We start from the raw sequence: 12,254 nt of genomic DNA, 5'->3' as shown, positions 1-12,254 counted from the left end.
GGCAACATTGAATTCCATCTGCCAGACCCTAGCCCATTGTCATGTTCTGTAGGCTGGCTGAAGTGAATGATGAACTACAGAAACTACCAACACTAAACAACTCTTGTGGAACTACTGCAAATACGTCAATCTCCCAGCACGACCAACTCAACTCGCAAATTATATGGTGATGTGATGGGTTTACAATGCCACCTAGTGGTCGGAGGTCATGCATAACATGTGTGCCATGAACATGTGTGACCGTGAAGTGCCGCCCATATTATCTTCCACGTGAGTTCACTTCAGCCATTATCACAGCGGTCTACATCCCACCCCAGGCAGTAGTGAGGAAGGCGCTGGACGAACTATACACAGGAATAAACAACTACGAAACAGAACACCCGGAGGCCTTGTTCATCGTGGCCGGAGACCTCAACAAGGCCAACCTCAAGACTGCCATTACTGCCAAAATTCCACCAGCACATCTCCTGTCCCACCAGGGACAACAACACTCTTGACCACTGCTACTCAAAAATCAAGGGCTCCTACCGTTCCATCCCCCGACCGCACTTTGGAAATCAGACCATAAGACGGTGCTCCTTCTCCCGGCATACAAGCAGAAACTCAAGCGGGAGAATCCAGCTAAGAAGGTTGTGCAGTGCTGGTCCGAGGAGACAGAAGAGCTCTTACGTGACTGCTTAGAGACAGTGGACTGGTCCATATTTAAGAACTCAGCGACCAACTTAAATGAGTATGCCACCACCGTCACAGACTTCATCAGCAAATGTGTGGACGACTGCGTGCCAAAGAAAGCAGTACGTGCGTTCCCCAACCGGAAACCATGGCTCAATCGCAAGATTGACTCCCTACTGAAGGACAGATCTGAGGCGTTCAAGGCAGACGACCCTGACCTATACAAGAAATCCAGGTACGACCTCCGCAAAGCCATCCGGAATGCCAAGAGAGAATATCAAACCAAGCTAGAGTCACAGACAGACTCTCGGCGGTTGTGGCAAGGACTAAACAACATAACGGGCTACAAAGCGAAGCCGAACAGTATCTCTGGCAGCAGCGCACCCCTCCCCGATGAACTCAATGCATTCTATGCTCGGTTCGAGCAGGTAACCAACAATCCGCTGGCGAGTGCCCCAGCAGCCCATAATTCACCCATACCCACCATCACAGCTTCCGAAGTCAGATTGGCCTTCCTGAAAGTGAACCCTCGGAAGGCGACGGGCCCAGATGGGATCCCTGGTCGTGCACTCAGAGCCTGCACGGACCAGCTGGCAGAGGTATTCACGGACATCTTTAACCTGTCCCTACTCCACTCCGAGGTCCCCACCTGCTTCAAGAAGACCACCATCATACCGGTACCAAAGAAGAACCAGGCAACGTGCCTCAATGACTACCGACCAGTGGCCCTGACTTCAGTCGTAATGAAGTGCTTTGAGAGGTTGATCATGAAGCGCATCACCTCCATACTCCCAGAACGCCTTGATCCACTGCAATTCGCATACCGCTGCAACCGGTCCACATCAGACACCATTTCCCTGGCCCTACACTCATCCCTAGAGCATCTCGAAAACAAGGACTCCTACATTAGACTCCTATTTATTGACTACAGCTCCGCCTTCAACACCATAATCCCAGCCAAGCTCATATCAAAGCTCCAAAACCTAGGACTTGGCTCCCCACTCTGCAACTGGATTCTCGATTTTCTGACCAACAGACCACAATCAGTAAGAATGAACAACAACGCCTCCTCCACAATAGTCCTCAACACCGGGGGCCCGCAAGGCTGCGTACGTAGCCCCCTACTCTACTCCCTGTACACACACGACTGCGTGGCAAAACTTGGTTCCAACTCCATCTACAAGTTTGCTGACGATACGACCATAGTGGGCCGGATCTCGAATAATGATGAGTCCGAATATAGGAGGGAGATAGAGAAACTAGTGGAGTGGTGTAGCAACAACAATCTCTCCCTCAATGCCAGCAAAACTAAAGAGCTGGTAATTGACTTCAGGAAGCAAAGTACTGTACACACCCCTGTCAGCATCAACGGGGCCGAGGTGGAGATGGTTGGCAGTTTCAAATTCCTAGGGGTGCACACCTCCAAAAATCTGCCCTGGTCCACCCACGTCGACGCTACCACCAAGAAAGCACAACAGCGCCTATACTTCCTCAGGAAACTAAGGAAATTCGGCATGTCCACAGTAACTCTTACCAACTTTTACAGATGCACGATAGAAAGCATCCTATCAGGCTGCATCACAGTCTGGTATGGCAACTGCTCGGCCCAGGACCGCAAGAAACTTCAGAGAGTCGTGAACACCGCCCAGTCCATCACACGAACCTGCCTCCCATCCATTGACTCCATCTACACCTCCCGCTGCCTGGGGAAAGCGGGCAGTATAATCAAAGATCCCTCCCACCCGGCTTACTCACTCTTCCAACTTCTTCCATCGGGCAGAAGATACAGAAGTCTGAGAACACGCATGATCAGACTCAAAAACAGCTTCTTCCCCACTGTCACCAGACTCCTAAATGACCCTCTTATGGACTGATTTCATTAACACTACACCCTGTATGCTTCATCCAATGCCTGTGCTTTTGTTGTTACATTGTATATGTTGTGTTGCCCTATTATGTACTTTCTTTTATTCCCTTTTCTTCTCGTGTACTTAATGATCTGTTGAGCTGCTCGCAGAATAATACTTTTCACTGTACCTCGGTACACGTGACAATAAACAAATCCAATCCAATCCAATCCAATCATCATACCCATGACCTAATTTTTCAGTTCACCACCCTTCGTATTCAAAGGGTCATTCTCCACCATCTCCACCAATTCCAGCAGGATGCCACCAAACACATTTTCTCTTGCCACCTCTCCTGGCAGCATTCTGTAGGGACCATTCACTATTTGATATACTGGTCCTTCTATCACCCCCAACATCTCATCCCCTTACATGGCTCCTTCCCACCCAAACACAGGAGCTCCACTGATTCCTGCCCTCAGCCTGCTGTCATGTGAGAGTACCTTTAAGAAATGGGTGTTTATAAGTGGGTGTGTATATAAGTATCTGTAGTGAGAGTACCTTTAAGAAATGGGTGTTTATTACTGCAGTGATGACACAGAGTGGTTGGAGCTGGGCTGTCTGTCAGCTTTCTACTTTCGTTTTAGGCTTTCTGCCGCAGGGTGTGTTTTAGATTCGTTTTCAGACTGGCAGTCACAGCCAGAAGATGTATTAGAGTCTCTCTCTGTAATCTAAAGACTGGAAATCAATCCTGGTGATTAAAGTTAATAACAGTCGTGACTTTAACCTGATGTGCTTCTGGTGAAAGGTGTTTTAAGTCTTATGGATGTTAAAAGGAAAGCTTAAAGGATTACTCAGTTTGTATTCTTTGGGGGTTGTATTTGAATTAATGGTTGCTAAGATGTTCACTGTATGTTTTTAAAAGATTTACTTGAGTTCATAGAATAAACATTGTTTTGCTTTAAAAAATACTTTTCCATTTCTGCTGTACCACACCTGTAGAGTGGGCCGTGTGCTCCCTATACCACAATCTATTAAAAGTTGTGGGTCAGGTGGTTTCTTGGATCAAATTTTACCTCCAGGTTGTTGAAAGAAGTTATGGATAGCTTAGGAATAAAACAATTTATATCAACTGCATACCATCCAGAATCGCAGGGAGCATTAGAAAAGTGGCATCAGACATTAAAGACAATGTTGAGGGCTTATTGTCACGATTATCCAGAGGATTGGGATAAAGGAATTCCATTCGTACTGTTTGCAATTAGGGATGCACCTAATGAGTCAACCAAATTTAGTCCTTTTGAACTAATTGTTGGTCATGGGATAAGAAGACCACTTAAATTGATTAAGGAAAAATTGGTGAGTGAGAAATCAGAACTTACATTATTGGATTACGTGTCACATTTTAGGAAACGATTAAATAGAGCAGGTTAATTGGCTAGGCAACACTTAAAAGTTGCACAAAATGTGATGAAAGGGGTAGCGGACAAGAAATCCAAAGTTCGTAGTTTTGCCAGTGGAGATAAAGTTTTAGTGTTGTTACCAGTGATAGGTGAACCTTTAAAAGCAAGGTTTTGTGGACCTTATCAGATTGAAAGGAAATTAAGTGAGGTGAATTATGTGGTAAAAACACCAGATAGAAGGAAAACTCACCAAGTGTGTCATGTTAATATGCTTAAAAGGTACTTTGAAAGGGAAGGAGAGAAAAAGGAGGCGGTTTTAATGATTCTAACTCGGTGACAAACCAAATCCAGATGACTGTGAATTTGACATACCTCAAATTAAATTGGAAAACGAGGATGTTCTTAAGAATTGGGATAAATTGTGAGTTACCTTCCAGAGGAAAAACGGACTGACCTGAGTTATTGATATCACATGGGCAAGTTTGTGGAGATAAATTGGGAAGTACTAAAATGGCTATACATTATGTAGATGTGGGAAATGCTGTTCCAATCAAACAACATCCATTCAGATGTAACCTTTAAAATTGGCACAGGTTAACAAAGAGATTGAGAGTATGCTTAAAAATGGCATAATTGAAGTGGGTTGCAGCCAATAGAGCTCACCCATAGTGATGGTGCCTAAACCAGATGGTACCCAATGGTTGTGTGTGGACTATAGAAAGGTTAATGCAGTTACAAGAACAGACTCTTATCCTATCCCACGTTTGGAGGATTGCATTGAGAAAGTGGGACAATCAGCTTTTATTTCCAAATTGGATTTACTTAAAGGTTACTGGCAGGTACCTTTATCCCAAAGGGCGAAGGTGATTTCAGCTTTTGTGATTCCAGATGGTATATATCAATTCAAAGTTTCAAAGTTATGCCATTTCGCATGAAAAACGTCCCAGCCACATTTCAACGGTTAACTAACAAAGTTGTTTCAGGATTACCCAATTGTGCGGTATACATCAATGATCTGGTAATTTTCAGCCAGACATAGGCAGAACATTTGAAACATCTGATGGAGTTATTCGATCGACTTCACGTGGCGGGTTTGGTGATAAACCTAGCCAAAAGTGAATTTGGCAAAGCCCAAGTCACTTTCCTTGGCCATACAATCGGACAGGGTCGAATGGTCACACTGGATGTGAAACCAACAGCTATTGAGGAGTTTTCAATACCCTCGAGATGAAGGGAAATAATTCGATTTCTTGGCATGAGTGGATTTGATCGAACATTGGTGAACAATGTTTGTAGTGTGATTGCTCCACTGATGGACTTGCTGAAGAAACGTCAAATTTCAGTGGACAGCGGAGTTTCAACATGCATTTGACTGCCTGAACGCTGTGATAACCAATGCTCCTGTGTTGGAGAATTATAAGGGACTCTGTGATCAGATTGAACTAAAGTATCTGACTTTAAAGAGACATGCCGAGGCGTAGAGAAATGGACGGATCGTGCAGAGGCCTTCTTGTTCAAAGAGACTGTCCGTCGATAAAAATTTCAGTTGGAAGAAGAACGGGAAAAAAATGAACTATATTATTATACCCGTTTTGTTTTTTGAAACAAAAAGTATATTTACTGTGTGCATTTCTTAAAGGATAGTGAAAAGGTGAAAAATGAAACCATCTTGAAGTTGATGGGTTTTTTTTTTCTTGGGGGGAGTACCGTTAAGAAATGGATGTTTATTACTGCAGTGATGTCAGAGTGGGTGGAGCTGGGCTGTCTGTCAGCTTTTTACTTTCGTTTTAGGCTGTTTGCTGCAGGGTGTGTTTTAGCTTCGTTTTCAGAGCTGGATAGCTGCAGTCACAGCCAGAAGGTGTATGGGGCTGGTTTAGCACAGGGCTAAATTGCTGGTTTTGAAAGCAGACCAAGGCAGGCCTGCAGCAAGGTTCAATTCTCGTACCAGCCTCCCCGAACAGGCGCCGGAATGTGGTGACTAGGGGCTTTTCACAGTAACATCATTTGAAGCCTACTTGTGACAATAAGTGATTTTAATTTCATTTTTCATTATTAGAGTCTCTCTCTGTAATCAAAAACTGTAAATCAATCCTGGTGATTTAAAACCAATAACGATAGTGACTTTAACCTGATGTGCTTCTGGTAAAAGGTGTTTTAAGTCTTATGGATGTTAAAAGGAAAGCTTAAAGGATTACTTAGTGTTGTACTCTTTGGTGGTTGCATTTGAATTAATGATTGCTAAGATGTTCACTGTATGTTTTAAAAAGGTTAACTTGAGTTCATAGAATAAACATTGTTTTGCTTTAAAAAATACTTTTCCATTTCTGCTGTACCACACCTGTAGAGTGGGCAGTGTGCTCCCCATACCTCAATCTATGAAAAGTCAGGTGAACTGCATGATACACTTTGGGGTTCTCTAAACCCTGGCCCATAACACTGCTACAATACATTACAGCTTTCTAGACTTAACATTGAGTTCAGCAACTTCAGACCATGAACTCTGTCCTCCATTTTGTTAGATTTTTCACAACTCCCTCCCCTCAATGAGGCCTGTCTGTAACACATTTACTTGTGTTGCTTCCAGGAAGTGCAGACCCTTATTTTCTATCTGACCTTTATGCCACATTTAACACCTGTCTCAGTCTTTAACACTATCATAACCACTCTTGTCTTGTGGCTTTGTCAAATCTCTCCTGAGCTGCTTCCTATTTCTGACCTTCTATCTTGCTCTACCTGCTCCACCCTTCTCTTCAACAGTGTAAAACCCATGATATTTCTACCCCTCTTTAGCTGTGAAGTCATAGAATTTACAGTGAAGAAGGAGGCCATTTGGCCCATCGAGTCTCCACCAGCCCTTGAAAAGAGCACCCTACCCAAGCCCTCACCTCCACCCTATCCCCGTTGTCATGATATTCAAACATACATCATAACACATACATAATGATAGACAGACCAACGGACCAATTAGCACACCTAACACGAAATCCAATCACAGACAAGAACAGACACAGTATAAGACAAGAAACACAATACTTCCTGGGCAGTCCATCTGGAGACAGCACAGGGCCAGGAACTCATAGCAAGACACTCACACAGTCACAACATGCTGAGTACCAAGTCTGATGTATAAATAGTTAGATGGAATAAAACTGCGTTGTACCAATCGCAACCGTGTTCGTTCGTCTGTACCTCAGAGCACCCAACACCTCATGATACCAGGAGTGAATCGATACCTACCGGCAATTCTGCCATCCTGAGCCATGGACACCCGCAACAAACAGCAGCCGTTGCAAGTCGCTGGGAACCTGGGCACAAATTGGAAGCTCTTCAAGCAGCACTTCGAACTCTGCATGCAAGCCAATGAAAAACAGGGTGCCTCGGATGAAACAAAGATTGCCATGCTCCTCACTGACGCAGGTCAGCACGCCATCGATGTATACAACTCCTTGGTGTTCGCGGAAGGCGAGAACAAAGCTAATTATGACACGGTCCTCCTCAAGCTCGACAAGCACTTCAATGTTGAGGTCAACGAAAGCTTTGAGAGGTGTGTCTTTCAGCAGCGCCTGCAAGGTAAGGATGAGCTCTTTCAGTCCTTCCTGACGCACCTCCTCATACTCGCGCAGTCCTGCGGTTACGACACCACCTCAGAGTCCATGGTCCGGGACCAGATCGTTTTTGGCGTTGCCTCCAGTGGCCTCCGCCAGCAGCTTCTAAAAATTAAAGGCCTGACCTTAGCGTCTGCAGTTGAAGCCTGTGTCCTGCATGAGAATGCGACTAGCCGATATGCCCAATTTCAGGCAACCGAATCGGCACGGAGGGGGTCCCACGCGATCGAATCGGCAAGCCAGGCCGCCCACGAGGCCGAACGCGTCCAGGCAATCAGATTTCTCCCGGCCCGCGGCCCGGACGAGGGCGACCGTTTCGCGTGCTTTTTAAGGCCTCCCGCGTTTGTGCGCACCAAAACCTACGGCAACACTGAGGGACGTGCTGCGCAGGCGCGCCCGACGCAAGACCGAACTGCGCATGCGCAGTGGCGTAACGAACGCCATGACGTGCGGCAACTGTGGAGCTGCACATTTAAAAGGGCAATGTCCTGCAAAAACCCGACAATGCCTACGCTGCGGCAAGATGGGCCACTACGCTGCCTACTGTCGAGCGGCTCAACCTGTTGATCTTCCTCATCTCCGACAACCTCGCAGGAACGTGCGGACCATTCAGCCTCCACATCACGACATCCAAACCGACGACACAGATGACCAAGACGCCTTCCGGGTTGCGGCCATTGATGCAAACCGGCTCAACACCATCAATCCGGGCGATGAATGGAGTGCCACCCTAACGGTCAACTCAAATTCGTCGCCCACCTACTGGACTGGACATATGAGACTGTTCACACGTCAAACTTTTGCAACCACTGTTTTGTAACATGTCACTGTTTTATCGTTACAGGCCTCGTTTGATCGTTCCAAATTTCCACGTTGTTCTTCTTTTGTTATGGTACAACCTCGTTAGCATGTCACACCTGACATCGCCCCTTGTATATAGTTAAGCCCCATGTACATGATGTAAACATTACGCACACATACACAGCTTTAGCTGCACTCAGGTCACATTTATATTTATAACCACGTAGGCACATAATCTTGTAAAAAAGGGAGATGTCATGATATTCAAACATACATCATAACACATACATAATGATAGACAGACCAACGGACCAATTAGCACACATAACACGACAGCCAATCACAGACAAGAGCAGACACAGTATAAGACAAGAAACACGACACTTCCTGGGCAGTCCATCTGGAGACAGCACAGGGCCAGGACCTCATAGCAAGTCACTCACACAGACACAACGTGCTGAGTACCAAGTCTGATGTATAAATAGTTAGATGGAATAAAACTGCGTTGTACCAATCGCAACAGTGTTGATTCGTCTGTACCTCAGAGCACCCGACACCTCGCCCGTAACCCCATCTAACCTTTTTGGACACTAAGGGCAATTTAGCGTGTCCAATCCACCTAACCTGAACATCTTTGGACTGTGGGAGGAAACCGAAGCACCGAGGGGAAACCCACGCAGACACGGGGAGAATGTGCAGACTCCACATATAGAGAGAGATAGAGATACTGCCAGACGTGCTGAGTGTTTCCTTCATATTTTGTTTTTTTGTTATTGATACCCTATTTAGTTAGGTGATAAGTATTCAATTTCTACACATTTATAACTTCAAATGCTCTCCAGCAAAATTATTTTATTTTCCAAAGATTACTTACCAGGTAGCAACTTAGTTGTGTACTTTGGAGAGAGATTTTGGATTTGACTGTTGATCTCCTCATTAGTTAATGGCACCGGAGTGACTAATTCATGGAGTATAATTACACTCCCGTTGCTAAATCAGTAAAGACAAGAAAAGGGGATTATTGCAGCCATTTTACTTAAATCAATTAATTCAAAATAAGAACCTAATGAATGGGAAATTCAGCCTTTATCTTAGCTATCTTTGGGTAGTTAGATATCTTTGCATAGTTAATAAAAGCTGAGTTCTCTTCAATAATATTCAAAATATAAAATTGGAGACTCACCAGGCTGAAGCTGCCACTGAAGTGTCAGTGGTTCCTCAGTTTAAACAGTGGCTACTTTGCCACTTCCAGAATTCCCTGACAGAAAGTGCTGGACACAATGTAATCGGCAATGGAATTTCCACGGTACAGGTTGGATTCTTCTAACCATGCAGAAGCTGGAACAGCTCTGTAATGGCCTGAATACCTACTGGGACATTACCTCAGTCATCAACAGGAGTTTTTTAAAAATCTCAGGCCAAAAAAATGGAATCAAACATTTTTGGTGACGTCTGGGACACCCTTGATGTTGGTTTCAGCATTCCCTGTAATACAGCTGGCATGAATTAGAATAAAATTGAAGCATTGCGAGGACCTCAGTAGCCCTCGGCTCAGGATGAGTAGTGGTCAGTCAGGAACAGAGGTAGGAAGACAGCATAAAACCGCAAATGAACATGTCAGAAGTTCTAGTCATGGAAGTGGGAAATTAGTGATGGACGATTTGGCTTGGGACTAAAGGGGCCAGGTCCAGGCAGGAGGGGAAATATTAAGAGTGGTGACAATTGGGCGGGATGGTGGTTGGAAGTAAAAAATGGAATCCATTCCTCTTGGTTCCACATCAGGGAAGCTATTCAACATTTTGTTACAAGCAAATCACTGGGGCTAGTTTCCCCAAATGCAGCCAGTAATCATGCTGGCTACTTCAGAGTAAACAATGTTGAAGGCTTAACACCACCTGGACTCGAGCCCTATTTGTATAGGCCTGCTGCTGGCCTAGTTAAAGATGCCACTTGTTTGGCCTTATGCAAAATGGCAAGGTGTACAAGGTGGTCAGAAGCATTCGCAAACATCCATCCCGCCATTTTGGGGTCTTGGCTTCCTCAACAAGGAACAATTTCTAGATCCAGCTTTTCTGATTGTTGAAACCTGAATTGAAATTTTGAAACCATCATACTAAGGCATAAATATTGATTATTTCCAATATTAGCTTAATCTTCTGCATTATTGATCTGCCAACACCCCCTTTTAACTACATTCCAGAGGTGCAATGAAGGACATAAACAAGTCTGGAACTGTGCAGACTCCAAAGGTGTGCAGATTAGGTGGATTGGCCACGCCAAATTGTCTACGCCAAATTGTCCTTGGGTTAGGTGGGGTTACTGGGGTAAGGGGACAGAGTGGAGGTGTGGGCTTAAGTAGGGTGCTCTTCCAAGAGCCGGTGCAGACTTGATGGGCCAAGTGGCCTCCTTCTGCATTGTAAATTCTATGATTCTAAGATATTAAAATAAAGTTCTCATGCATTTTATGAGAGCTTTTTAAACCAGTTGGACAGACTGACCAGAGGATCAAATGTAAACCTAATTGAAGAGGAATCAAGTGAAAAGGATTCTTTGACCGGTCTTTCAGCCCGCAAAAGCACTTTATATCAACGGCAGTCCTGACAAACTGAAAATACAATCATCATAAGGATATGCATTGTACTCCACACAATTTTTAAAAATGGATTGTCATGTGTGACTTGGAGGAATGAGAAAGACAGGCCAGAGTAGTTGAGTGATGAGTGAAGGTTGGAAGGCCTCAAGGATGTTGTCAGGAATGGAGAAATGTGGTTTTAAGTTTGTAAATGATAGGCTGGGATTTGTTTTCTTTGGAACAGAGGAAGCGAAAGGGAGATCTAACTGTGTTATATAAATTATGAGGGGCCTAGATAAACTGAATAACAGGAACCAATAACCAAAGGGCATGGATTTAAAGTAATTGGCAAAATAATTAGAAGGAAGTTGACTTTTCCCCCGGAGGATGGTGGGATCTGGAGCTCACTGCTGAAAAGCTCACATTGTATTTAAAAAACACTTGGAAAAGCATTTGAGGTGCGGTAAACTAAACAGCTTCTGGAGAGTTGGTAATTAAACAGTTCTTCTCTGGCTGGTACAGACATGTGAGCTGAATAGCCTACCTCTTTTCTGTAAATCTTTCTGTGTTTCTATCAGCAACAACACGACATGAAGAGGCAGAGAGTATCCAGTGATTGCTGGCTTGAAAACTAATGTGCAAATCTAATAAGGAAAACTTTAATAAACATAAACTGTGTCCTTTCATGACCCGAGTAGCACTGGGGATCATGAAAAATGCTATTTAAATGCAATCTATTTCTTTTCTTTCCAAGACAATGAAGGTAACATTTCCTAAACACAGTTAATCCCTGTTTGAATAAGTTTGTTTTGTAAATTTAGAGTACCCAATTATTTTTTTTCCCAATTAATGGGCAATTTAGCGTGGCCAATCCACCTGACCTGCACATCTTTTGGGTTATGGGGGTGAAACCCAGTCAGACACTGGGAGAATGTGCAAAATCCACATGGACAATGACCCAGGGCCGGGATTCAAACTCGGGTCCTCAGTGCCGCAGTCCCAGTGCTAACCACTGCACAACCGTGCTGCCCCTGTTTGAATAAGTTAATGTGGCATCCAATTGACAAGTGTATATTTGGTGGCTGCACACTACCTTTCACTTGGCATTTGTATCCAAATGCAGCAAGACCTGGATAACATTCAGGATTGGGCTGATAAAGTAACTTTTGCGCCACACAAGTGCCTGGCAATGTCCATCTCCATCAAGAGAGAAACTGACTACCATCGATTGACAATGGCATTACCATTAATGAATCGTCACCATTAACATCCTGAATATCACTGACTGGAAACGTAATTGGATGAGTCAATAAAAATGCGGTTACAAGAGCAGGTTAGGGGCTAATAATTTTGC

The 12,254-nt window shown here is 44.4% G+C and overlaps 1 protein-coding gene across 1 annotated transcript in view; it reads right to left on the bottom strand.

Moving 5' to 3' along the window:
• Nucleotides 1-12,254, bottom strand: part of LOC140411467 (adhesion G-protein coupled receptor F2-like) — a gene marked incomplete at its 3' end in the record, with an annotated part of 138,317 nt that overhangs the window by 69,802 nt on the left and 56,261 nt on the right. The window contains exon 7 of the mRNA XM_072500564.1: nt 9,203-9,318. Within this exon, the coding sequence (XP_072356665.1) occupies nt 9,203-9,318 (116 nt within the window). The remainder of the gene's footprint in view (nt 1-9,202; nt 9,319-12,254) is intronic.

The sequence above is a fragment of the Scyliorhinus torazame genome, chromosome 4, assembly GCF_047496885.1.
Source record: "Scyliorhinus torazame isolate Kashiwa2021f chromosome 4, sScyTor2.1, whole genome shotgun sequence".
NCBI lineage: Eukaryota > Metazoa > Chordata > Chondrichthyes > Carcharhiniformes > Scyliorhinidae > Scyliorhinus > Scyliorhinus torazame.
The sequence above is the reverse complement of the archived record's forward strand: the minus strand, read 5'-3'. Positions and strand labels throughout refer to the sequence as shown.